This window comes from Psittacula echo (genome assembly GCF_963264785.1).
Source record: "Psittacula echo genome assembly, chromosome: 9".
Classification (NCBI taxonomy): domain Eukaryota; kingdom Metazoa; phylum Chordata; class Aves; order Psittaciformes; family Psittacidae; genus Psittacula; species Psittacula echo.
This window is the reverse complement of record NC_137745.1, coordinates 6,664,266-6,692,130: the sequence shown is the minus strand read 5'-3', so window position 1 is coordinate 6,692,130 and position 27,865 is coordinate 6,664,266. Positions and strand designations below refer to the sequence as shown.

At 48.6% G+C, this 27,865-nt stretch overlaps 2 protein-coding genes across 5 annotated transcripts in view; one reads left to right on the top strand and one right to left on the bottom strand.

Moving 5' to 3' along the window:
• Nucleotides 1-27,865, top strand: part of LOC308224929 (protein CFAP20DC-like) — a 136,910-nt gene that overhangs the window by 32,437 nt on the left and 76,608 nt on the right. For all 4 annotated transcript variants that reach the window (XM_080625315.1, XM_080625309.1, XM_080625310.1 and 1 more), the window contains one exon: nt 461-596. The gene's annotated coding sequence lies outside the window, so the exon portion shown is untranslated. The remainder of the gene's footprint in view (nt 1-460; nt 597-27,865) is intronic.
• Nucleotides 122-27,616, bottom strand: FAM107A (family with sequence similarity 107 member A; the record flags this gene model as incomplete). The annotated part of the gene is made up of 5 exons (XM_080625326.1): nt 122-229; nt 1,338-1,494; nt 4,645-4,819; nt 14,055-14,118; nt 27,593-27,616. 5 exons carry the CDS (start codon nt 27,614-27,616, stop codon nt 122-124), a joined length of 528 nt encoding a protein of 175 aa, XP_080481452.1.

Sequence of the window (27,865 nt, the reverse complement as noted above, 5' to 3'; positions counted from 1 at the left end):
AGTGTTAATAACCATGAGTAGCCCCAGCAACGTGGCTGTGAATGTCCACCATGTACAGAGATGTCAGAGTGTGTGTGTTAGCGCCCGCCTTGGCAGGATCCCTGTTGAGTTTAGGCAGAAGCTATGCTGCTTTCTCATCCCCAGTCACTGTAGATGTTCTTCTCAGGTTTTCCTTGACTTTAATGAATTCTGGTGCATGGTCTTCCTGCTTCTCCTGCTCTTTTTCCAACTGTAAGAAGGAAAAGTCACTGTTATCTGTGCATATTAAAGGACAAAAGTGCATTAGCTACGTTAACACAGTAGGCTCCATTATTGAGGGGTGTCCAGTTATTATGGCCCGAAGTTGAAGTATAGAGTAGATGGGTGCTCTCTTTTCCCAAACCATTATACCAGAGCCATGTTCACCCTGAATCTCTTTCTCTGGCCCACTGAAACATTAATTCATTTTGTTTTCCTCCAGAGAGAATGTCTCCAGCAGAAAAGCAGGGGAGTGCTTCACTTCAGATCTGGTGTGGAGGAGGAGGTTTGAATCCTTCCCAGCAAAGGAGGTCCCGTAAGCCTGGGAAAACCTCTCAGCATCAGGTTATTATCTAAGGGTAAGTCCTTACAGTGCTTCACCTTTATATGCAAAGTCTTTATGGATCTGTCCCTAAACCACCTTTTTCATTTTCCTGGTTCTTCTCTAAGAGTGCTGGGCTTTGGTTTTTCAAGTCATCTCCTCTTGCCTGATGTTATTGCAAGGGAGCTGTTGTCTCATTAAATAAACTAGTTTCATCCATTTGCAGTGCAAATACCTGAAAGTAGGACAGGGAATGACTTCATTTTCAGTGGCAACAACCCTGCTTGCTGCTTGCACTAGTTTGGGTAAGGGGCAGGGGAATGGCTCTGCTACTGACAAGCACCTATGCTCCATATTGCTTTTCCCAGGCATATTTTTGGCCAGGGAACACACAGGAACCGCTCCCAAAAGCAGCCTGGGTGTGATTGCAGCAGCATTGCACCTTTCAGCACTTCCACAGCCTTTCACCCCTCACTCCAGGATCCTGAGCACCCCTTGTGATGGGTGCAGCAAAGCACACCCCGAAGACACCACTTGGGACCTGGAGAAGACCCAGGGCAAGTGGTGTGTGGTGGGGGTCCTGGGTGAGGTGGTACAAACAAGGTGGATCCAACCGTGAGGATGAAGGTGCTACAGGATGGACTGTGTTTCCCCTTTTATGGAGGGATAGCAAAGCTATACCTCAGTTTGAGCCTCAGCCCGCTCATCTCCCCTGTGTTCTGTGCCTCATACAGGGTCATTAGGATAACCCAAGGATGGCTTGGAAACCCAGTTCTACCTGATCCAGCCTCTGGTGCCTCTTTAATAGCTCTTTTTCAAAAGGACACTGCAATTTCTTTGCCTCTTCCTCTTCCTTCTTCTTTCTGATAAGCTGGTTTCGCCGTCGGTGCTCAAGCACCCGCTGCAGCTCTGGCTTACTCTCCAAGCTCAAACCTCTGTGAATAAAAAGCAGATCAATCAGGGCAAAAGAACTAACATCCTATGGGATGTAGGCACTGACAGCCCAGAAACCCCAAAGCTGTTCTCAGTCCTAAACAGAAACATCAGAGACCTGGTCCACAAATCCTTCCACAATGTTTTGAGAGTGTTTCCGTACTGCTGGGATGGTTCCTGGGGTTGCTTGTTTTGGGTGGGCAGAGAGTTTGCTGTCCTCGTATGTGGCTTGTGGTGCTGGAAGTCTTGCTAATGTCATTACATTGAGCTTTCAGGGTAGGGTGTGGAAATGGGACCTTCCCTGGCCCTTGCTATTGCCAGTTTAACGATGTCAGTGACAGATTGAGCTGCGTTGAGGGCATGTTAAATGATGACGATTTTTTTCCACCAGCAGGGGTAGTCATTGATCTGCAGTAACTGCCGCGGCAGTTGCGTTCCTCCCTTTTGCGTCCCTCCCTTTTGCGTCCCTGCTTTGTTTCAGAGCTGAGGGCTCACGATCCCCCTGGTGACATGGAGAGTTTGGGTCGAGGCCAAAATGAAACCTCCTTTCTTGTTAGAAGCCAGAGCTTTTGCACCTGGCTCCCCTTCAGCTGCTCAAGCATCCCAGAGGAAGCGGGGCTGCTCCGAAGCATCTCAGATGGATAGGGGCTGCTCCAAGCCCTGTTCTGTGAAAGACGGGATCACAGAGAAGGAGACATGGCAAGGATGTGCAGGCAAGGCGTAAATACATGGTAAAGAGATGGAAGAAGTTCACTAAAAGGTGACTTTCTGCCCTGCTGAGCCCTAGCTCGAGAAAAGCAAAACCTGAAACTGCTGGGAAGTTGAACATTTGCTGAGGGAAGACTTTACTGCAACTGCAGTTTCGCTGAAAAATGATTATTATGAAGTGGTGAAGATTGCATTGACACGTCTATCTTCTGCAACAGCAGCTCCAATGTATGTAATGGTGCAAGAAAATACAGAACTGGAAGTAATTGACTGAAGTTGTATTTTTGAGGAGAAGGTGTTGGAGACCCCAAAGCTGTTACATGCAAGGAGTGGGACCTGACCACTTTCATGGGCTGGGTTTAACACTCGTTAAAATCAATGGGCTGAGAGTATTTGCAAGTCCTGTTGTAAAATGTGGGGTGTTTGGTGTTCCTGTGATGAAGGTCTGTTTCGAGGCGAGGAGGGGACTTACCCATTTCTGTGCTAAGGGCTTGCTTTCATCCTTCCAGTGGCATATTTAGTGATGCTTCTTATTGTAATTTGGGTTTTTTGCTTTATGACAGGATAAAGTTCATGGCAACATCAGTGAAAGTGGCCACAGCATTGGCCCAAGAGGTTTCATGATAGTTTTTCAAGGCAGGAGGAGCTTGGATGCTGCAGAAATGCTTTTCCCAAGGCTTCAGAGAAGGCAAACCTGCTTTGGCTTGCTGGAGACACAGCTTGCAGTGTTGCCTGTGGATTTGTTACTACTCTCTGATTTAGTCAGCCTGTGTTGTTAGTACCCAGAGGTGTTGACTAAGATAAGAGTTTTGTTGCACAAGATGCTGATTTGAGTTGCTTCTCTCTTCTGCTTAAGGGGAAAAAACAATGGCAAAGCAGAAACAGAAGCAAGTCATGGATCCTTCTCTCTCCCCTTCTGCCCTCTCTTCCTCTATAGTAACAAGTAGCAGGAAGCAAAACTGGTGGATTTGAGAGTGACAGGAAACCAGTGATGATGGGTTATTGTTCACAGTAGGGTTTGTTTCACATATTTGCTGAATAATATTTTGGAGGCTAGAGCCAAAGTGGGTTTAAACTGATGTCTGAGATGTACAGGACTATTAGCAGAAGGGTCAGGAAGTGCAGGATGGCTGCAGCGGAGGTGATGGCACAGATGGATGTAGCATGGTGGCAGGTACAGAACTAGAATACAAAGTGGTGATGTGCTTTTTGTTTGGCTATTTCAAGTTCAGCTCAGTCTGATGCCCATGGGGTCTGTACCTCGTCTGTCACCGTTCCTCTCTGCTCCCTCCATTGCAGGGATTTCTTGATTCCATCACACTCAGACTGAAATAACTGCTCTGTGAGAGCAAAGTCAGTGCTGATGAGGGAGCCTTTACACTGAGCAGCATCACCAGGCAGGAGATGGTCACTCTCAAGCCAGAGTGTTTTAAAAATATCTGGCTGATTTAATTACCTCTGCCTTGATGCTGGAGAACAGCCTGGGTTTGGGCCCTGTAATTCTTCTGATTTTTGGAAAATCAAATCAAACCCAAGCCCAGGCAGTGCCAGTATTGGTTAATGCACCCTGCTGCCAGTCTTGATTGTTTGCTGAGTTTAAATGTGTGTCTGGTTCTCGTGATGACTGTACCCTTTTGAAGAGGCTGTGCTCCTTTTTAGATGGCCAAAGTGCTATCATGTCACAGTGTTTCAGCATGTTCAGAAAATGCCAATATAAAGCCAGCAGATTTCTTGCTGTGCTTAAAAGCCTCTGAACTGAATATACTTTTATTGCACTCATGTTCTAACATTTGCTGCAAAATAACGATGTGATTATAGGTTCTCAGTCACTGATGTAATTTTTCTGGTGTTGTATTTGTACCCTTAAAGACTTAAATTGAGGTGATGGGGTAAGAGGTCAAGAATGTGGATTCTAGCCTATCTTTACCTGTTGGAATTTTAGGGAGACAGTGATTAGCTTCCTCTTTGTACAGATTATCTCACCCTGCTGTGTTCCCTTTCGATGTCTCCATCCAACCTGCACCTCTTACTGCCTCTGAGTTGGCCTTAAAGCACACAGGAATGCTGTACATTGCTGGGGACTTGGCAAATCAGTGACGGAGAGAGAAAAACCAGGACCAGGGAGAAAACATGTAGGACACCAAGAAAGTGACTGTAGGGATGCCTTGCATCTTCTGGTGCTTGGGGGATCCAGGTGGGTGGAAATAGCAAGCAGCTCCAAGAAGTGCTAGCTGGTGCTTAGGGGTGAGCAGGGGGCTTTTCGTTCTGCTTTTGGTTTGAAACAAACTGTCACATCAGAGAAAAGAAGAAAGGGCTACAGCAAGTTCTACACTGTGTTTGGTTGCAAGTGGAAGGGTTTATTGTGCCCTTCCAACTCACAGGCTGTCACTGGCACTTGAGCTCTGATGGCTCAGCACCTCTCAGACCGCTCCAGCATCTCTTACCTTTTGTGGTTCATCAGCAGCTCTCTGTGCAGCTCTTGGTGGCTCTTCGAGGCTTTTATAGGATTTAGGAGCTTTTTAGGTTTGATGAGGTCCGGGTTTCCATCTGTGTAGTCTGGGTGAGTCAGGATATTCCCACTGTCTGGTTGCTCCCGCTGTATTTCAGTGTACATTGATGCTGGAAGAAAAGAGAGGTGTTTGCATGAGAAGTCTCTCCCTGCTGTGGTGTGGGAATCCCTGGAGTTCTCCTCCCCTGAGCAGGACAAGAGAAGAGATGGTGCCTGCCCTGCTGCTCGACATCCGTGTCAGTGTCTGCATGCACGTGCCTCCATGTGCTGCTGAGGGTTTTTTAGAGGCTTTAAAACATATTCCCTTTGTGTTGTTGATGAGACATTTAAGAATTAGATCACTGAAATCACTTGCCAGCTGCTTGCTTTAGTGCCTGTAGTGTTTAGTGCCAAGGATTAATTAATGCAAGATAGGTCTAACTGACACTTAAAACAGCCATGGATGTGGCCTGTGCTGAGCTGCGGGTTTGGTCCTGCTGGCTGGGGCTGTCGTTCCCTTAGCACAAGGGGATGCTGTGGGGTTTGAGGGGCTTCCAAAACATAAGCCTAAAGAAGTGCTGCTGTGTCTGAAACCTCTTGTCAAGGAAAGGTTTTGCTGATATCCTGCTGGCTGAATAATCAGGATTGAGCCCAAGGCTAAGAAAAGCATAATTTGCCCATGCAGTATGTGATCGTGCTGTAATAATTTTTATGTTGTGGATGTAAGAGCAAGAGCCCACTGTTTTGGAAGTGATGGCAACTTGGATTTCAGGAAAACCACAGGGCATGTTCACTGTTTGTATATTCTAAGTGCTCTGTATTTCCCCTTTACAAAAACCCCTATATAAAGTGAGTGCAAAGCACAAGTTATAAGACAAACAGCATGCAGTGGGCTGTGTCTTTAAATACAGAGCACAGTGGGGTTGCCAACAATTATTCAGTGTATGATCTAATCAGGGGCTCAGAAAGAGCAATTTATTCCTGACTATTCACTTGAACAATTTGGAAGTTTACCAGTAGGAACAAAAAGTCCCAGGAAAAGGGTATAGACAGCTCCATGTCTCCAAGTGTCATACTACAGTATTTCTAGGGGCCTAGTGTGAAGCTATATGGGTTGGTGGAACAGCCAGGAAAACAGTTGTTCAGTAATGTTGCCTCATTCCCTTATTGCAATCTCATGTATAAAAGGAATAAAGCCCTTTCTTTTAAAGCAGAAATCAACAAAACAGAAGGCAAGAGAAAGCAGGCTAGGTTATTCTTTCATAGTCAATAAGTACTTATCAAATGTGAAGTGGATTGCAATCAAACAGAATTGTGTAAGGAATTGTGCTGAAGAAATGACTCAGTATCAAACAACTTCTCATTAAATGTTAATGTGGGCAGTGCCCTACTGCTTGGGGAACAAAGGAAAACAAATCAGAGCCCATTACACAAGTGTAATTGAGGTGAATAGTTCGGTACATATTTAAAGGGCACTTGGAAGCTGGAACCAGTGCTTTCTTGTATCAAATTATTTTCCTCTAGGATCATACATCAGTGCTGGCAGAGGGAAGGTGGTGTGGTTTGATGTTTGTTTGATGGCAAGCGCCAGGCTGACTCAAACACCTGCAGGGCTGGACTCCACAGGTTGAAACTGGGGGCTCAGCATTGCCTTCCAGAGGGATGCAGGGATTGAAGAACAGCCAATGGTTAAGGCAGCACAATTTCATGGCTAATTTTTGTTGGATGAAAGCCAGGCTCTGAACTATAAGAAAACATCTTTTTTTTCTTCTACTTCCCTTTTTTGGTCTTTTTTTCATAGGAGAAGAGGCAGACAAAAGCCAAGGAAGGAAGGTACAAAAGCAAAGGTTTGTTTTGGCATGAATGAAATGAATGAGCTCCCATTTCAAATGGCAAAGCAATGTCTTCATTCTTCAAACAAAAAAGTTTCTCCATGGAGTAACTTAAATAAACTGACAGGTGTTTTTAATGGAAACACCGTTTCTGGACAGCTATAGTGACAAACTAGCCTCAGCGTCACTGTGATCTCCTGCTGCCCTTTTCTTACTGTTCCTGTCCTATCATTTAGATCAGAGCTGCCTCCAGTGAGAGAGATGCCTGCACTTGCTGTGCGCTGGATACCAAATCCTGCTGTGCACATCAGAAGAGCTGGGGGGGTATTGGTATTGATCCTGGATTTGTCCATCCTAAATCTACCTGTTGTGCTGTGCCAGGGGATAATGCAACGTGCAGTGAGCGAGATACTGTAAATGGCTGTAACTCTAGTAACTTCAGTGGCTTTCTTTCTATACCATGTAGCTCCTGGGCCCTGCTGCTAAGATGTACTAGCTCTTGGGGCACCGGTGTAGCACTGCTACTTATAAAGTGCTGTTTTCCCCTTCCTCCATGATGTATGGGTTTCCTTTTGTAGCTCATGAGAGTCCCTTCTTCCCTGCTTCCAAGACCCAGATCCCAGGAGATTTGCTTGGGGCAGGCTGTCCCACATCCACAATAGGGCTAAATACCCAGTAGTGTACAATGCTATTCAATGTGTCATCCAGCCGTTCAGGTTGGTCTTGTGCTATTTCCACCCTCCCAGACAACAGGATGATCAGAAGCTTCTCCCTACCACTTTTTCCCCACACCAGCTTCGGGGACCCCCTGCTTATGCAGCATTTTGGAGGAGCACAGTGGTGAGGCTGGAGGTTTTGAATCAGTCAACATGGTTATTTCCAGACTGCAGCAATCTAACCCTATTTACTGGAGGCAGATGGGGAACTTTTCCCTGAAACCAGTATAATTGAAGAAAATACTGGGAAGGAGGAAATGGGAGGAACTGAAACTGACTGGAAGCATTTCTGGCCAGGGCTGTTAAATCAGTATGCACAAGTCCTCACAATGAGTGCAATTTGCCTGAATGATGCTGCAAGAGCCAGAACACAGCAGGTAGCTCTGAGCTTGCTTTTCACTGTGCTAGATGTGTCTAGGGGTGTGCAGACACCAGCCTTGAGGGTTTGGCTCATATTGCTGCTTTGGGGACAAAGTCAAAGCCTCGACCTTGTCCCTAATAGGAACTGCAAGGAGCCTTGAACCTCGTTACAAAACCAGCATTTTAAAACTTCAGAAGGCCTTAGTCTGGAACAATTCAAGGAATGCCTTCATTTTCATTGAGCAGGAAAAGAAAAATGAGAATGTAAAAATCCTGGTGCATCTGAAACATGACTTGGGGTCATGCTGGGAATAAGGACAGGGCATCCCTTCTGCTGCAGGTTGGCAGATAGGGACCCAGTGCAAAATGTTTCTCCTGTAGATCTATCATCTTCAAGACCTGATGTAATTCATGTCTCTGTAAGGGCAGACAGACTGCTATCAGGCTGCTTTTTGTCATTATTTATAGTGCTGGAGGTATAAATCAAGCCAGGTCTCTGCAGTGGATTTACAGCCAGATGTCTCTTTTTTCATGATTCAGCCATAGATCAATGAACAAGGCTCTTCTCTCGCACCTCTTTGGCCACCATCATAAATCAGCAAAAGGTGGTAGGCATTTTTATATTGTTCTTGGCAAGAGATGAACAATAAAGAATACATGTGCATTTTAATACCCTCTGCTGTACTCAGAAAAACAGCGTGACCTTTTAAATACATCTGCTTTGGAGTGTTGCTTATAAAACATAGCTGTGTTTGCTTCAGCTTACTCAGTCTTTTGCTTGCTTTTGAATATTTTCCCTTTCCTCATATCTAGAAGCCTGTGGCTTCTAGGAAAGGTACCTTACAGGAGATTGGCCAAAGTGACTTGTCTGTAAGGAAAAAGCAAGACTGCCTGGATGAGGAGGCCAGAGCTACTGGCAGATATATGGACTTTTATATCTACTCCCAGCCTTAGCTGTGGAACGAGCTCCCAGTCTTGATTAGTTTTCTAGGAGACTCCAAAGAGAATATTAGTATCTTTGAGGTGTCCCAGATCAACCACCCTCCTTCCCTAGGGTGTGGGACTGGCTGGAGGAGAAAAGTGACATTGTAGCATCTTGCTCAATTCTGACCTAAAGCGAAGCCCGAATTCTTGCTCAGACCACCTGGAAATGCTTATAGATCCCCCACTTCCTTGTGAAACTTGTGATAAAAATCCTCAGTCTGCAATCCTGGGGCAAACTGTTTACACTTCTGATTATACTCAGCTCCAATATTTGGGGGCACAGAGTATCAGGCAGGTTTGGTACAACATGAAGTTCCTTTGAAAACCTGAATGTTCCAAATAATGCATTAAGTATACCCTGCTAGGAACATAAAACACAATGGGCTGCTTGAACTGACTCATGCCCAGGGACAGGCATTGGACACAGGTGCTTGATCACTGCCAGAGCTGAGCTATGCTTCCCTTTGCTGCTGCTGCTCTTTGGTTTTCCCTGACTTGGAGGACGTGCCCTTCACAGAGCATTTATTTAGGATTAAGTGATTTGTCTCTTCTTGGTGGGTTGCCCTGTGAGCCCCTCTGCATCCGGACTGTGTGCCATGTGCTGCTCCCTGCGCTGCGGCTGGCAGCCTGTTCCACCATCCTGGTGGGATGGAAATAATCCTCAGGAATGTTAAGGGGATTAGCAACAGCCTTGGAAAGGGCAGGTAACCACAGGGGTCCAGCTCTGCTTACAGCTGCCTGCATGGCTCCAGCCTGTTCTTCACAAAGGGAAAATCAAAAGAGATTGAAAACAAAATTAATCCAAAACTGTTGGATGGAGGTCTGGGCTCCTCTCAACTTGTGACTGCTTGGGAGAATAGGGGTGCAGCAGTACACCCCCATTTTTTGCTGACACTGCTCTTTGTGCCAGCACTTCACTTTACGTGAAATCTATAAAGCAAATGTAGTTCACAGTCTTTTATTTCTGCTGTGTCATTTAAGGACTGATTTTCCAACTTGAGCATCTCAGGGCAGATGATGACCAAACTGCTCTTGTTAAAATGTACTCTTGTTAAAATGGGCATCCCTTCCTGGGCAGAGATGGGCCTCTGTGAAGTGCCATCCACATAAAAACAGGCAGCAAGCTTTATTCTGCAAATGGGATTCAAGCTCAGAGGATATTGCACTTTGTAAATTCTGTGAAACCCTTTTAAGGTCCTGTTATTTGGTAGAAGGGATGAGACTGAGCAACACCTTCAGGACACCCAGGATCAGAGCTCTGGGTCTGGGTTTGTAAAACCACTGACTCAAGGGACTGTTTTCAGGACAGAAATGATCACTTAAAACTGTGGCTACAGAGAAGAACCGCTGGTTTTCTGGATGCCTGGGGTTTATTCATGAATGCGTCTCTTTTAAAGAACCAACAGATTAAGGAAGGGCTGCTGAAAGAAGCTGGTCATACGCATCTTACAAGTAAGGCGACTGCAAAACCAACACACTCAGCATGGGTCAGCACAGCCTGTTTGAGCTGTTTACACAAGGAACCTGAGCCTAGGAAATGCTGTGAGTTTCTGACATATTTAACTGCAATCATGGGGAAGCCTTCCCTTTTCTGGACTATGGCATCTGCTCCCTGGGGAGCCCTCCTTTCCCCAGGATGAGGGTTCCTGAAGGGGAACAGGGGAGAGCATGGTATCTTTAAACTAGCCTCAGTTCCTTTTAAGCACTGGTACACACACACTTCTATCTGTTACCTAAAAGGTCAGATTGGTGTTTTTTTCATTTTAGAACATGAGCTTTCAGTCAATGTATTTTCACTGTCTGATGTGGAGCTGAGGTTTAGTCTTATACCTTTGCCCATAAGAGTGTAATAGCAGAAAAGGTCCTGCTGTATATTAAGACTTACAAATAATGAAGCTGAAAGTTTGTAATTTTGGATTCTGGAATTGATGGGGTTTGCTAATTTATGTGATTTTCCTAATGTTAATTGTAATTCAGAAACACAGAATAGCTGGGAGTGGTATCATGGGGTAGGAAAACAATTGTATATCTGTCTCTGTGAGCCCCAAAGCTTCATGTGGCCAGAACAGCTTCTGGGTGTGCAACTGCATAGCTGGAGGATCTCCTGCTGGGAGGACAAGTGGTTTAACTTCAAACCTGGGCACTTGATTTTGGAAGCTGCTTTCTGCATGGTTGATAGGTTGAGGGTAGAGTAAGGCACCTAGATTCCAGCTTTAGAGGGTTAGGTCATAGAACCATGGAATGGTTTGGGTTGGAAAGGACCTCAAATCTCATCCAGTTCCAACCCCCTGCCATGGGCAGGGACAGCTTCCACTAGAGCAGGTTGCTCCAAGCCCCATCCAACCTAGCCTTAAATGATGACCCTTAAATGATGCTCTCTGAGGGGAGGCTCACAGGTCCTGGAAGCCTGGGTGAGTGATGGGTGAGTCCCCACAGCCAAACCTGCAAAACACACTCTACTGCCCCAAGTAATCCATGTGTGGCTGCTACACAGTCAAACCCAGAATAAAATATCTGCCATTCCTTCACATTAGCTTAATGACTGCTGTGGCTTAATGCTCTGATGATACCAGCTCCCATCCTCACTGTGACTTTCCTCTCTTGTTTCTGCCGTGCCGGCAACTCAGGAGCATCTCTTACTGATGGACCTGCCATGCTCCCCCTTGCTTGTCACGAGACGACCGTATCACCAAAAAATGATACGTGTGCTCTGGAAAGGAGGCAAAGAGCCTTTGTCTGCTTTTAATCTATACTTTTAAATAATTAAGCAAGGCTAATTCTGGTAGTTATAATGCAATAGGATGAATGTAACTTGATGTGGCTGCCATGGGAAGCAGTTCCCAGCTATCAACAGGCTGCCTCCGGGCAGCAGGCTTGCATACCCTTGGTCCCCTTGCCTTCACTCAGCCCTGGCATTCAGGGATAACCCCCATGAGGTCAAGGGGTCAGAAAAGGAAAGATCCCTAATGGAGATGTGGAATGAGGCAAGGGGACGCAGCCTTGAAGCTCCCAGCACCGCTGTCACACATAACCACTATTCCTGCTCTACCTCCCTGATGAGCACATGCTGGGGATGGGGCTACCCACCAGTACAGCCAGTGTTCTCCCACCACTGTAACCAGTCTGCCCAGTCCAGCCACTGCCCCCAGTCCTGCCCACCTTTGCCGAGCACCATGCCAACCTAAGGGGGGGCACAGAGCGGGCACTGGACTCAGCCTGGACTGCTCATACACTACCTTCCACCATCACCCCAAAATGCAAAGGATCCTGGGTGTCACCATGGTCACCCACTGAGCTTTGCCCTCACACACGTGTGTTTGAAAGAGAGGAATCCAGGCAGGCCTGGGGCTAGCTGAACTCTCTGGTTTGCAGAAGTTACTGGTTCCCTCTTTTGGGTTAGGTAATGCTGGAAGTGCTTGTACAGTCGGGCAGCAGCAAGCTCCCCTCTGCCTGCAGGAAGGCAGGATTGGGTGTGCTGGTTAATCATTTCATTTAATTACCTTGGACTGTGATAAGCAAAGATAACAGGGCTGGGGTCCCACTCTGTTAGCAATCACCAAGGGACATCAGTCCCATGCCTTTCGCAAGCAGCATGTTTAGTTTTGTTAAGCAGTGACAGATACTTAGCAGTCTTTCTCCATAATCACAAACTTACTTTTAATATCTCATCAATATTTGCCCTGCACATTTGCCTGCCTATGACAGAGACATGCATCAATCATTAATGAATGTCTTAAGGTAGCTCAAAGGTATTTCGTGGAATGCAGAGAAAATCCTCCCACATTGAGTTGCATGGATTGTATTAGCAAGTGCCCCCTGTCCAGCCCAATGACTCTCCAAGAAGGTTTGAATTGCAGCTAAGGGAATTCCTGTGGGATACAGGTCCATTTTGAAAGGCAGAAGCAGAAGGGCAGCTTCTCAACCAGCTACTGAAGTATTAAAGTAACACAATATCTCAAATAACATTTAAACCAGGGTCCAAAGTCACTGTGTTCAACCATATATGCAGCACAGACTAATCCCATGGGGGCTTCCTACAATTGGGAGCCAGCAGAGAAGCGGAGACCCCCTGGCGCAGCTCAGGGGTGCTTGGGGCTTACCTGATTTCTGCAGCGTGGCCTTGGAGAGCCCCGGTGGCAAGTGTTGCCCTGTGCCCCATGACATGGCTCTGCTCCTGCCCGGCTCACACCTGTGGGACTTATGGCCAGGTCCGATGGAGCTGCCCGGTCTCTTCAGTGGGAGCAGGGATGGAGTCACGTGGAGGTGGCTGCTGCACTGGTGCTCCCTCCCCACCGCTGTCACCACCCCACAGGTACCATGCTGAGGGATGGAATATGGCTGGCAGCAACCGGTGCTCACTCTCTCTGCCACTCTCCAAACTTGATCCCTTTGCTCCTCGTTGCCAGACAATGTTTTCCCGGGATGGATGAACAAGGTAATAGTTTCCCCCCCCCGCAAAAGCAAACAGTCCTGTGCATGCCCAGCACTGCTGCCGGTGCAGAGGTCCTGTCTGTGCTCCACGGAGGACGGTTCCTCCTAAGTGTGCCTTCACCACGCTCCCAGAGAAATCAGATCAGCCCAGAGGAAGCCACACGCCCACTCTCTTTAGCAACCACTGCAAGAGCCAAGCCTGGCACCGCGGCAACCGCTTCAGTTATCGTGATCATTCCCTGGTGTGTTGCAACACCCTGTCATCTACCAACTGCTGCAGGGCCAGGGGGAGCACTGGCTGCACCCCATGGGGAAGGGGATGCAGGGGGAGCAGCAGCCCCTGAGTGGGGTTATGGGCATCCTGGTGGCACCAGGGCTGTGTGATGCTGCTGCATCACTCTGCCAGATCTCACCCTGCTGAGATGCAGCTGCTGCCTGGATTTGGCATCTTGTCCACATCACTGCTGTGGCTGGAGGTATCATGTTTACTGTCCCTGAGTTGCCATGGCCTGTGAAACCAGAGGCTGCAAAGCTGGTGGAGGAGAAGGAGTTAAACCACCCCAGCAGCTCCTTTTGGCTCTTAGGTGGGTGCTGCAGTCCAGTTCTGCCCAGGTCACCCTGTGCCAGCCTACAGATGACCAGTGTTTTGGCCTCAGGAGGTGGGCAGGGATGGGATGAAACCATTTCTACCGAGAGGAAAAGGATAAGGGAAGCTGGGGGGCACTGCCATGTTACCCAGCCACATTCACATGCTGCAGCACCCATGGGTGCACACACCATCACAATCATGTCCTGGCCTGATGCTTCCAGCCCTGTGAAGATCTGGAGAATGAGTCCAGGCTGCCACAGGTGTGGAGGGATGCTTATTCACTTATTTTCACCTCTCCACATTTTGCTCCTCTCCACATCCCAGTATTTTCCCTCTCCCCAGCTGTGTTTTCCAGCCAAGGACTCAGCAGTGCCGGGTGTGAAGAGAAGCCCCAGCCTCTCCCAACTCTCCTTGCAAAGCCCTCCGTGGGGCAGCCAGGGCTGATGGCACTCACCTGAGCCACCACTCCTGGGCTTTCTGCTCACACTTGGACACTTGGGCTGAAGGGAGTATTCTTTCTGGAAGAAAAGACAAGAAAGAAATGGGAAAGGACTGTGCAGGTATTGCTCTGTTACAGGAGATGAAATGCAGGAGGAGTTGCTGGTCACTTGCTATTGGAGACTTCAAAAAATTATAATTATTTTTAATTTCCTGACCAGCAGCTGTTAAATTTAATTGCCTCAGATGCAGGAGCATCAGATGCAGGAGATGAGAGGCAGGCTGGTCTGCATTCCCCAGTGTGTGTGGTGTGTGCATGCATGTGCTTGCACAAGCATGGTCAGCTCAATCCAACCACTCGTGGGATAGATACAGGCAGGGTTTTGAAGATCTCACACAGCTTTTGCCCCTAGATCAAGGATGTGGTGGATGAGAGGGCTTGAAGTGGGGAGACTGTGCAGTTTGTCTCCTCAAACTGCAACCTGCCTCGCAGCCCGTGAGCTTTTTGTGGCTGTGCGGATTCTGCTCACATTACCCATTGCAAACTCCAAAAAAGAATTTGACTCAATCTAGAACCGAAAGAGATGGATGTACATCCATATTGCTTCCCTGGGACTGCCTTTAAACAAGCTAAAGCTCAAAACCTGGTGTTGTGAGTTCACTGAAGGCACGTCAAACGGGGAAAAGAGCATCAATTTAAACATGCTTTGAGCTCCTGTGTGTGGTTATGACTGGTAGATGCAGGAGTGGAAAAGGGCTGTGATCCATGAACAGCTGCTGTTGACTGAGTCAAATCCATTGGGAAAAAGCCAGCTAAATTTTATGGACATATTTCTGTCTGACACACACTAGTGCCTGACTTGCTGCACATCTGGGCTTCTCTCTGCAAGGAAGTGGGTTTGTGGTGTGCTTATGTCCTCCTGTCTTGGAGGACTTTTCATGGCAAAGATGTTTTTCTAGGAGCTCCTTGCACAGCAATTCTCTTTGCTATGTGAATTGGTAAGCAATTTCACCCTGTGCTTCTGAATCTTTGGGATCAACAAAAAGCCTTTGTATTCCCCCTGGAGCTCCCTGAAGGTTACTGTGTGGAGACAGTTGATTGCTCAGTGATATTTATCTTGAGTGGCTTCTGCAGACAAGGAGTTGTGTCATTCACTGCACCCATGTTTCTTATTCAGTGGCTTCATGTTCCAGGAGAAGGTGACATGGAGAGCTCATTCCAGTATCACTCATTGCATCTGCTGTGCCCGGCATGTCCCTATGTTGCTGTGAATGCGGCAGGGGTTTTGCAGGTAGGGTCTTGTTTGGAGGTATCACCCCCAGAAGAGTGATCCCAGAGGAGTCCCAGTGCCAGGAGCTGGCAGTATCATAGAACCCCAGACTGGCTTGTGTTGAAAGGGACCTTAAAGCTTATCCAGTTCCAACCCCCTGCCACGGGCAGGGACACCTTCCACTAGAGCAGCTTGCTCCAAGCCCCTGTGTCCAGCCTGGCTTTGAACACTGTCAGGGATGGGGTAGCCAGAGCTTCTCTGAGCACCCTGTGCCAGCGCCTCAGCACCCTCACAGGGAAGAACTTCTGCCTAAGGGCTCATCTCATCTCCCTCTGTCCAGTTAAAGCCATTCCCCCTTGTCCTATGAGCTGGGCAGCTCTGAAATGGCTCCAGCACAGCTCTCTGACATGCGTAGCTATAGAGCACTCATTTCTTGGGACTTTGTCCTGCTTGAGGAAGGGATGTGTTTTTTCATCCAATGTCATGTAAAGATAAAATAACATTCATAGTGCTGAATGTGGACCTGGAGTGTCACTGATGGGTGGCTGTATAGTTAATTAAGAAATTCTGGGATGAGGAAGATGGCTCTGGAGGAGCCCACAGCCAGCTCCTCATTATTGGGACTGTACATTAGATTGACTTTTAGCTGCTGGGTAACTTTGCTGGTGATGTTTGATGCTGGCTGTCACTTCTCCAGCCAATTGCTGTGGCACACAATAGTTTTCTTGTATAGACACATCTTCTGTGTATTTAAAACCCCAGGCGTGCCAAGTGAGTACCCAACACAAATACTGGCTTTTCCATGGTTGTGTAATGCAGCCAGACTACGTGAAGGCACTGACAGTGAGATAAAGCTGCCATCAGCGTGGGATTGTTGTCCACCTGGTCGCAGCGCCAAGGAGCCTGGATGCAAGCTGTGAATTACAGAGCAGACAGCCCTGCCTGGCCCTGCCTGCCTGTATCTTTATTAAATCTCCACTCTCAGCACAGGGTTGGGCGTGCAGCATCACTGACAGTCATGCCCAGGCTCCTGATCCACAGACAAAATGCTGGCCCCACTGAAGTCACCCAGGGCTGGGATTTGAAGGCAGACAGGGCTTCACCTCCTGCTTCAGGGAGGTCCTGGAGGCTGGTTAAACATTTCCTGCTGGGTTAATGCTAGATGTTGGCTGAGGCACTGCTTGTGGTGATGGGGACTGGGCAGCCCAGCCTGCCCTCCCACCCCTTGCGGCCCCAAGCACAAACTTCATGCAAGTCCCTTCAGTTATTCTGGTTGCACTGTGGTGGTGACCTTGGTGGTGGCAAAGCCAAGGGCAGGGGACATGTAGGCTGGTCAGAGCTCTGCCTGGTCCCTGATACCCCATCACCTCCGTGGCATGAGGTGGCTGGAAACACACTTCTGCTAATCTGCACTCGAGCCATTAGTGTGTTTGCAGAGCAGAACGGCTTCTTGCTCCTCCCCAGCTCACAGGGGGCAGTTAATGATTGCCAAGATGATAGAGACTTTTGCCTGCTCTCCATGGGACAAAGTGGGTTATGGAACTCTGTCCTTGACAGCTGGGGAGGGGAATGGAATCAGAAGACTTCATTTGTCACAGACGGGGAGCGTGTATTGCAGTAAATGGGTGGAAAATGTCTGTTATTTCCCAAACCTTCCCATTTCCATGTGAAAAACACTTCTGTGTGCAGTGTGACTGCATCTAGGAGTAAGAAGTAGTAATAAAATCTGTCATTGGATGGTAACACTACACCCCTCTGCTGGTGAGCAGGACAGATCCAGGCATCCTGAAGGATGAAGGAGGAACTGCCCCAAGTCCACCTGGTGCTTCCATCAGTGCCAGCAGCAACCATGCCAGGGAATTTCTTCAGTAACAGAGGAAGGGTCCTGGAGACACTGCCTATGGGCATAGGTACCGCTTCCAACCTGCAGACCAGCTCGTTCTGGGATCCCCAGCCTGCTTAGACCATGTCAGTAAGGGCACCCAGCACATGAGCTGGAATTAGTGGAGTTAAATGCAACAAAGCAACATGAAGTATAAATAGTAGGTAGTTTCATATTGTACTTTTACTATTCTATGTTACTCTTAAACATCCTGGGCATCATTATATCCCAGCAGGACCGTTCCTGGCCCTGACTCCTTTGCACAAAGAGATCCAAATGTATGGAGGCAGTTCTGCTTTGTACCACCAGCTCTTAGCAGGTATCCTCCTCCATAGTTTCCCACTTGGAGAGTGCAATGCTCCTACTGCAGCTTAAAGCCAGCCTCCATGTACAAACCATCAATCAGTGTTACTTCTGCATGTGGGTGCCCTAATATGTACTTGTAGCAGAATTGATGGCTGGTAATTTTGGACCATATTTGTGCTTTGATGAAAGCAGTTAGGGAGATTAGCTGTCAGCATGGCCAGACCATGAGCCACGGAAAGGGCGACAAGGATGGTTTCAGGCAGGTTCAGATCAGTGCAGGTGCCATTAAGGTGTAGTATCATAGCATCTATATTGCACTGTAGCTGAAGTCTGAGATAATAAATTAGGCAAGAAATTGCTGCAATCAGATCACGGTAATAAAGAGGTATTAAAGTGGACAAAATGCCACCCAGCCTGAGAACGGATGTGACTCTCCCACAGACTTGGTTTTGGGAGGGAGGCACAATTAACAGGGCTGGAAGTTGCCCAACCTATTTGGGAGTTGATGGGCTCAGGGAAAGGTACTTTGTCCATAAGGTGCTGTAGCAGCTGCTGACATGGATATTCAATAAATGAACACATCAATTGATTAAAATAGTCTTATTGCTTTAACCTGGAGGCTGTGAAAGAAGTTCAGACTGGAACAAGGCATTGATGGTTGGCAGATGAAAGCCAGCATTTCTGTGTGTGAAGAACCCACAAAATGTGATTGTCCTGGTTTAGCAGTAGCAGTCATTTTTTTGGTTCTCCTTAGTAGCTGGTGCAGTGCTGTGTTTTTGACTTTCGGCCTGGGAATAGTACTGATAAAACCAATGTTTTCAGTTGCTGGTCAGAACATTTACTCTGACCAAGGGCTTTGTGAGTCTCATGCTCTGCCAGGGAGGGGGGAAGCAGGGAGGAAGCAGAGACAGGACACATGACCCAAACCAGCCAAAGAGGTGTTCCATACCACAGCACGTCATGCCCAGGATGTAGAACTGGGAGTTGCCCGGAAGGGCTAGAGCACTGCTGGGTGGGGGCGAGATACCGGTCGGTGAGGTGTTGTATTCTCTTCCCTTGTTATTTCCTTTATCATTATTATTGGTGGTAGCAGTAGTGATTTGTGTTATACCTTAGTTACTGGACTGTTCTTATCTCAACCCGTGGGAGTTGCATTCTTTCGATTCTCCTCCCCATCCCTCCAGGAGGGGGGGGAAGAAAGGGTGGGGGGGAAAGTAGACTGTGTGGTTCTAATATATGGCCTGGGCTTAAACCACGTCAGTGATTTAGAGGTTAGCTGAACTGAACTCTACCACTGCTTACAATTAGCCCCAAATACCCCTTTACTGCTCCTGGTGCTCTGTATGAAAACACCTCTTATATGCTCCAGGATGCTGAGATACTGTCTAAAGTGTTGCCCAAATCTCCTGCATTTTTGCTGAATTCTGGTCTATCTGTGCTCCTCTGCAGCAGCTGGCACTGATCCAGAGACCTTAATGAAACCATCCACTGGAAGAAACTTTTGAGGATTAGTGAGACTTTTTCCCATCTGTGATGTCAGTGCACAAAAATCTGTCAGCTTGATTGTTCTGCTGCAAAGTCTTCCCATGTATGATGTTGAGGCTTATTGGTTTCAACAAACTGGTGCATGCTTGCTGAGATGATACCGCTTTCTTGTTAAAGAGAGAAAGCCAGCAGCATGCCCCACTGCCTAATAGCCCTGCTAAGTCCCCACTGGCCTTGGCTGGAGGAAGTACTGCAGTTTGGATGAAGTTCCATAGTATCTTGAGGGCTGTAAAAGGCAGTGTAACACCCTCCTCCCTCCAGAGCTGGCTCTGCCTTCCCTGTGGTGGTCATGATGTAGCTGTTACAGGGGCTGTTGTGAGAAACTAGGGGTTCTTCTGTCTTGTAGGGGCAGAGCAATGGGTTACTCCCTGGCAGGGAGCTCAACTGTGCACATTCCTCTGCTCTCAGCTCATTATGGGACACTTATTTTGGCAGGTTTTGCAGTCAGGACTGGCAGGCACCCAGGAGTCAATGTCCAGGCATATCCTGGTGCTCTCAAGCCAGCAACTATGAAATCTTCTGCCATGGTGTTGCCTGTGTCATGAAAAGGGTTCTGAATAGGGTCTCTGAAACATCACAGCACCCAGAGCTTGCTCCATGCTCCAGATGAGCCCAATCACTCCCTGGCCCCCTCGTCCATCCCTCCATGCACACTTTCCCCAGGATGAGTAGGTTTTCAATTGAAGCTGTCATCTTGTGTTACTCCTGATCCCTGGCCACAACCATAGCTGGTTTCACTATCATATTGCAAAGGACTTTATGAAATATCAAGTTATTGGTGTTACATTTCATTACCACTCTTCTGACCTCTACAGTTCTGTAGCACTTCTTGGGCTAAAGCAGAGCTGAGGGTGGATGTTCGTGGCCACTCTCTCAAGGGTGACCAACAGCCTTGGTCTGACAGCATCAACTGGTAAATTTAGGCTTTCAGAACTAGTCCAGGCTCTCTGTCAGTCTGGATCTGGGACCAGGCTCACGTTACTGAAGCTCTATGTGAGCAGCAGGCAGGTGGCTACTTTGCTGCCTAGTCGACTGGAAAATTGCAAATGATCCCAATAGCACTTGGTGTTATTTTATTCATAAAGAAAACACAATCTGACACAGATGAGCACTGCGCTGACCTCCTCCTGTCTTTGTCACCAATGCCATTCCCCTCCCAGATCCTCGCAACAGGGCTGGCACAGCCCTTCCGTGGCCATGAACACCGGAAAATTGAGTCTGGTTTCACACAGGCTGCCCAGAACAAAGTGCAAAGACCAGCTAAAGCAGGGAAGCAGCAGGATGGGAAGGGGAGCTCCCTGGGGCTGTCAGCTCTGAGGCAGGGAGCCCCACTGAAGCTGCTCCCTGGCTGCAAGGGGATGACTTGTGGATGGGGAGATGAAGTGTGATGCACCAGACCTCAGTCAAAACCTTACTGCAGATTAATGAGGGCAATCAGTGTCAAAATCAAGGGGCAATCAGCCCCATGGCAGCTGATGTGCAAGGCTCATTTGTCAGCATTCAAGCTGACTGTGAAGCCTGACATCCCACTGTGAAGCGCATGCTTCTTGGCAGCTCTGCAGCACAGACTGGAGCAGTGCATCCATCCATCCATCAGCATCAGGTGCTGACAGACGTGCTGTTCTCCCTTGGTCCTAAGGAAATCCTCGCCTGCAGTTCAGTGCTTTTTAATCTGGTCCTTAGCAATGTGCAGAACACATAATGCTGCTTCATGCCAGCACAAAGCCAAATTCTCACCCTCCTTATCTGCATCGCCCACCTCAACGTTGTTAGCAATAGTTAAGCTGTTGCTATGGATAAACCACTCTTTACCTGTCTTAGGAGCTTATATTTTGCTCTGTGCTGGAGTTGTGGTACCATTGGTGATGTGAAAGACTACTCTACTGCTCCTGGGGATGCTTCTGACTACATAGGAAGCACATCAGTCACTGGCACAAAAGCACTTCAGCAGTTTTGGAGCAAACTGCTGTCATGCTGCAGAAGGACCATTAAGACACTCTAAAGTGCCTTGAAGAATGGTATTTTGCAAAAGTGAAGCTTATGCCACATGACTTATGGGGACAGTATTTGTTTCTGGCAGTGTGCCACACTGTCCTAGAGCTGCCAGGCTGCATTGGCATCATTACTCCGTTTCAAAACTAGGGACTGTATCAGGGGCCAAGGACAGTTCTGTATCCAAAATATGCTCTTCTGACAACAACCTTGTCGTGCTTTTTGTCTGCCCAGGGTCACTAGGATTGGTCCTTGGCTTGCAAAAATGACGTTTAGGGCAGAAATTCCCTAGGCACCTCTGGTAGCAGCTGGAGAGGCAAAGTGGGGTGGTCTATTCCCTGCACCCGGCAGCGAGCCAGGTCCTGGAGCAGACCTCAAAGGGAAGAGGCCAAAAGGCAGGAGGTCTGGCTGTTACCTGGGCTGAGATGCTACCTGCCAGGCTGCCCACCACCACAGGCTGCTAATAGAGGAGGCAATGGAGGAAGAGGTGAGGCATGCCTGTTAGCTCAGGGTTCATGAAGAGGCAGCAGGTGCCACTTGAACAAGCCCCTCAGGAGAGGAGCGAAGCAGCAAAGCCTTTAATTGCTTTCATCCATTTTTATTTGAGGGCTGCTGAGCCTTCCCGGATCTGGGAGCTGCTGCATTTCCTATGCAGCGATCTTCCCGTTAGTGCATTGTGCAGCTCCCTTCAGTCTGAGCACTCTTCCATGGCTCCTTTGAAGCCATGCAGGCAGCAATGACTGGTACTGGCCAGCCTCTGCCTGTCCTCTGGAGGGGCTAGCAGCATCTGCATCCTGCCCAGCAGCTTCAGCATGGATCAAACCCCTGTATCACAGCTTCCCATGCACAGACTGGTGTGACTGGGTGCAGCATACAAGCTGCTGATCTAGTGCAGCTGCAGAAGCAGCAGTGGGGAAACACAGAGCCTTAAGCTGGAGCAGCTGTGTCCAAATTAGTTCCCGCCTGCACCGAGTCCATATAAGCCCTCTCAGGACCAGAGCATTTGTTCCTTTGGAGGTAGGGAGTGGGTTGCTGTGCTGTGCTGTGCTGTGCTGTGCTGTGCTGTGCTGTGCTGTGCTGTGCTGTGCTGTGCTGTGCTGTGCTGTGCTGTGCTGTGCTGTGCTGTGCAGAAGTAAGAAATAAAACTGTGATCTCTTTCCAGGAGCTAGAGTAGCCTACTGTAATGAGATGCTGCAGCATTTACTTTCTTTGAAAACTACAAAACCCTGGAGCAGTATCTCTGTTTAATCAGAGTTCTCAGATGTCACCAGCTGTGTTAAAGGGTTGAAGAAGAGGCAAGATAATGTTGCCTTAGAGGGCTTCCGTGGAGTTTCTGGGACCAGTTCTGCCCCAGCTCTTCCATGCTAGGCTGTGTTGTGTCAAACAGATGAGAAAACTTACAAGTGTTTGCTGTCTTGTGAGCCTGAGTTGTTGTTTTCAGGGCATGTTATTTTTTCTCAGAAATGGGCTTTTCATCAGTGATCTCCCCACTCTCATGAGGCACTTAAGGGGGTTTTCCTGTTGTGTAAAGTCATCAGCTCTCATTCCTGTTGCTCTGAACAAAGCCTTGGTGCAGGCAAACCCTTCTCCTTGAGCATTGTGATGCTCCAGGACACTGAATCATTCTGGTTCTCAATTAGCATCTGAGTCCTGGCTTTGCTCCCTGGGCCAGTGCCACCAAACAACTGGTGGCATTCAGTGGCTGTCGGTGGGACTTGTTCTGCTTGGTATTCGTGGCCCCTCTTGCTGAAAGCAGGGTGGCAGCCCTGGCCAGAGAGCGGGGATGGCTGCTGCTCCAGCAGCAGAACAGGCAGGGTCCCTTCAAGGGCTCTTGTACAGCCTGGGCACAGGAATGCCTTGAAAGAACTGGCAGGATGTCATGGTTTAAACTCAGCCACGCAGTCTCTCTCCCCCCCTGCCTCCCGGAGGGATGGTGAGGAGAATCAAAAGAATAACTCCCACGGGTTGAGATAAGAACAGTTCAGTAACTAACGTGTAACAGAAACCACTACTGCTACCACTAATAATAATAATGATAAGCGAAATAACAAGGGAAGAGAATACAACTGCTCACCACCCACTGACCGATAGCCAGCCTGACCCCGGCAGTGATGTAACCCTTCTGGGAAACTGCCCCCAGTTCTATGTCCTGGGCATGACGTGCTGGGGTATAGAATACCTCTTTGGCTGGTTTGGGTAAGGTGTCCTGTCTCTGCTTCCTCCCGGCTTCCCCTCCTCCCTGGCAGAGCATGAGACTGAGAAAGTCCTTGGTCAGAGTAAACATTACTGAGCAGCAACTAAAAACATCAGTGTTGTCAGCACTGTTCCCAGGCCAAAAGTCAAAACCACAGCTACTAAGAAGGAGAAAAATGACTGCTACTGCTGAACCCAGGACACAGGGGCACTGGCTACCGGCCTTTTGAAATAGCTGTCGGGGAAAGCCAGGAACATCCTGCTGTGCCAGCTGGTCTGTGGAGCACCATGGGGCTGCGGCATCCCAGCCTGTAATATCCCCTCTCATGTAAGAGGGGCTTCTGAACCATGGAGCCTCTCCTGGGTATCACAAGCTGCAGTGTTTCATGCGTCTTTGTCTTTCCATGGTCCACCCCTTCTGGGATCAATTTGGGACTTATTCCTCATCTAATTTTTGAAGCAATTTCAATTCCAGCTGCTGCTCATGCCAGTAGCTAAAGGGAAGATGCTGGTGATGACAGGTCCAGGGGCTGCCTCCTTTGGCCTTGTGTGATTGGTGTTCCTGTATCAGGACAGCCACTGTGCTGGTCCCCTTATGGCAGGTTTTTCCCTGTGCTGTGCTGCGCTGCAAGGCATGAAACAGCCCTTTTCTGTCTCATTATAAATTGCCAGCCACAGACACAGCTCCTCTTGTTTTGCCTTACTTGCTCCTGTGCTTTCCAAAACAAAGGCCCAGGGCTTTTGTAGTTGGGATAAGAGCTTCTGAGCTCATGAATGTTAAGAAACAACTTTTTGGTCAATCTGGATCTTTCATTTAATAATGTACATTTTTTCAAAATTTTCCTTTAAACGTTGTCTTGGCATTTTGGAGCTCTGCTCCCTGCATGTGTGTATCTGGTGCTGCGGTGATGCCAAGCAGGATGTATTGGAACTGAACTGCCAAGGTTAGTTCCATGAAAGGGATGTGTGCTTTCAGGTATTTACCTGTGTGGGAGCCTGGGGAAGGGAATCCCTTGCTCAGCATTAAGTGATGCTGGGAAAATGCAACTACTGCTTCCTGCCTCCTTCAGGATGGGTGGAAAACCCTAAAAAATCACAACTTTCATCTCTTATTCTCTCCCTGCCCTGTAACAGTAGCAGGCAGATGCCTTTTTAAGATTGAGACCCTTCTGACAGACAAAATTGAAGTCAGACAGAAGTCTGACTTCTACAGAGATGCTCAATAGAAACATTACCCTACTATTACACACAGCAGAGCTGCTGAAAAGGCAATAGCACTTATTTAACTGTTTGAGAGCTTCCTCCTACTAATGAGGGGCAGAGCAAAACGATTAGTCCCCTTCTCGCCCTTTTGCATGGAATTTTTTTTGAGGCTTTGCTTTTTATTCTGGCAGGGAAGTGTTTGTTTTTGCAACTTTCACCTCTCTTATTGTGTGAATAACATGAGATCGCTGGTAAGAAAAACCGTGAAGTGCAGTTAAGTGTGTTGGTGGAGCAACCTGGCAGAAGTCAAAGTTGGTCTGAAGTGAGACTGTGGCCTGGACCAGCCATGGGTGGCTGAGGGACATGGTGTGTGTCCTGAGCCACCCTCCTTGTACCCTGAAGAGAAGGGTGAATGAAAGACCAGGTGAAAGCATGTCTCTGGCAAGGCCATGGGGATAACCCTTGCCAGTGGGTGAGGTTTGTTTGTGAGGAAATCCCACCAGCAGCTCCCAGAAATGCTGGTCCTGTCCTGTGATGCTCAGATGAAGAATTCTAAAGGATGCTCTCAAAGCCCCAGTTCTCAGCATGGGCAGCCAGGTACTGTGGTTTGCCTGAACAAATAGAGCCTCTCTCCCTGGCATTGGCATGCTGCCTCTTGTTGTAAACCAATTCAGAGCAAAGCTCCCTGCTCAGTGGCAAGGCTAATCTCAGCTCATCTGACATTACTGTAAACTGACAAGCTTGGGAATTCGGGGACAGTGAACTCTCCCTGGGGAAACAGCCACTGTGCAAACCCTGCCTTGAGGAACCAAGGAGGAAATCAGTGGAGAGGTGCCGGTGCCTGGAGACAACCCCCTTGCAACCTGCCTGGGTGTCTGGGAGCACTTGCAGAGTGGTTTGCTGTGGTTAGAAGATGTTACCAGGATTCCTGTGCCCAGTGGGACTGGTGCTCTGCAGAGCAGAGGAATCGGCACCAGCTCTGCAGCATTCCTGAACCAGTTCGTATCATAGTCCTTGCCTTGAAGCAAAGGGTACCCCTGCAGAGGACTCTCTTGCTGGAGCCCTGCTATTGGCTTGGACTCACAAGGCAGTGGTGATACCAGAACAGGTTGTTTTTGAGCAGCTGCAGCCTTTGAAAGTAGAAACGTCCTTGGAGCCATGCTGGCAGCCTTTCCAGTCCCTTTTGTTGTGGAGCTGGGAATTGCCTTGTGTTCCACAATCCACTACTGTAATCCTCTTGGAGTGTTGCTCTGGTATAAAATTAAAAGGGGTGCAGCTGAGACTGCTAATGCAGGCAGTGCTGGTGAGGGGTGCTGAGCCTTCCTCCTGCTCTGTGCTCCCATGTGGGTCCTCTAGGATGTAGCTGGTGCATGGGGTCATGCCTGGCAGTTCTGTATGCCCTGAGCCATGTTGATTCTGCAAGGTCTGGGGAAGGAAAGCTTTCCTGCCTGTCACCTGGACCAGATCTGGTCCTTGGAAAGGGCTGGAGCCTGCTCTGCATGCCCGCCCTGGAAATGCAGCAGGAGTTGTCTTGTTTCAATCCCTCATTAGCTTCAGCCTAAGGATAAAGCACTGACGGGCGCTGCCAGTCAGACATCCCTGCTCCGAACCAGCTGGGTGGTAGCACAGGCTTTTGTCAACCCAGAAAACATTTGGGAGGCTGAAATTGAGGTGAAATGTCTGGCTTTTTGATGCCCATAGAAGTAAAACTGTTTTGGCACTTTCTGGAGCTGCCAGCAAGCTGGTGCAATGGGAGAGCCCAACCTTCAGGGAGTGTTTCAAAGCCAGGCCATTCAGTGCTGGGCTGTGATGGGATGGTGGTGTTTCAGAAAGAGGGAGCAGTGGGGAAAGCTGTCCAAGAACCATCTGGTCTGGGGGTCGGGATGCTGACATAGATGGCTTTGTATGCAGCAGGGCTGAACCGGGTGGCACTGAGACAACCCTGACTTAACCAGCTTATTCCTTGCTTTCAGTAATGCCTGTACAAATGTGCCGAGGCCTGAACATCATGGCCACGTGAGCAAAGGTCTGGGATTAGATATGGGCAGAGTGTGGCTCCTCCTTGGTGTGCTGCTGTAGCCCTGAGCACCAGGAACAACTGTGGTTCCCTGTGTGCTGGATCCAGTGCAGCATCAGCATCTCGAATGGTTGTAGAAGAAGCCAGGAGCTGGCTGGGAGCAACACCTCCTGTACCTGGCACTTTTCTGAGGTCCAGGAAAATAAGATAAATGTTTACTAGTCCCACATCAGTCCTGATTTCCTTCTGAGAGTTGATAACACTGGCCAGTGGGTTGCTTTTCTGAGTGTTTCACCTGAGGCAGTGTCTAGCTCTGGTTTTGGGAGAAAGCCCAGCAGGTCTGCAAGCTTCCAAAAGGCTTGGATGTGCCCATGGCTCTGAAGGCCACAGACCATGCTCAGCTGAGCAAATAGGGTCCTTCCTGCGGCAAAGGATCACTGCTGTCCTCGTTGCAGTAGAAGTTAATGACTTAGTGTGGTGCATGAGTGTGTTTCTCTTTAAACTGTGAGACAAGCTACAGAAGTCTAATACAGGATCAGGGCATCACAACTGGAGAGTGATGATGCATCTCTAGCACTGATGTCATCAGATGTGAAAGCAAAATAACATCAACCAGCATCCTCAGCACAACCGTCTCTGGCTGCCTCAGCATGGCTCTGACTCCATAAAGCCCTGTTTCCTTTCAGAGCTGTTTGACCGCTCTTCCTGGGGGATGTGGAGGAGAGGAAGATGCTCATGGGTGTTACGTGAACCAGTTCCTCCCTGTCCCAGGAGGGAGATGGTGGCAATCAAGAAATACTTGGTGCTCACTCTGCATTGCATCTGTGGGAGACAGCCTGCAGGCTGCTGGATGTGCTCAGGGCAAGCCTGCTATTCCTTCCCAGAAAGCCAAACTTTCCCTGACCCATTGCAGTGCTCTGATCCCCTCCTTGTTGTCCTGAGAGCCCTGATGCTCAGCCCATCAGGTGCAATTACTTAATCCAGCCCTGATAAGTGACACCCACACCCAGGAGCAGGTCCTTTCCCTCTAATCCCTCACTGCCATCAGCTGCCTTACTGGCAAAACAAGCACCATGTGAACAGATGGTGCTGTCTCCATCATTCCGCCACCGCTCCAACATCCCTGAATATAACTGCCCCGTTACCTTCTTCCCATGAGCTGCCCCCATGGTCCGACGTGTCAGCTGGGCTCTCTTCACCCGGGGTGCAGGACACCCAGCTCTCCGTGATCACTGGCCCCTGTTATTCCTGTGGGAATGCGTGGCTGTGCAGCTTCCAGCTCCTCGGTGCCTGCTGTGGAGAGACACGGGTGAAATCCAGCCTGTTTGCAGTGGGGTTGAGTGGGAGAGCTTGCTTTTCCTCCCTTCTCCCAGCACGTGGAGAACTCATTTTCTTCATGCACCTAACGGCTGGCTCGC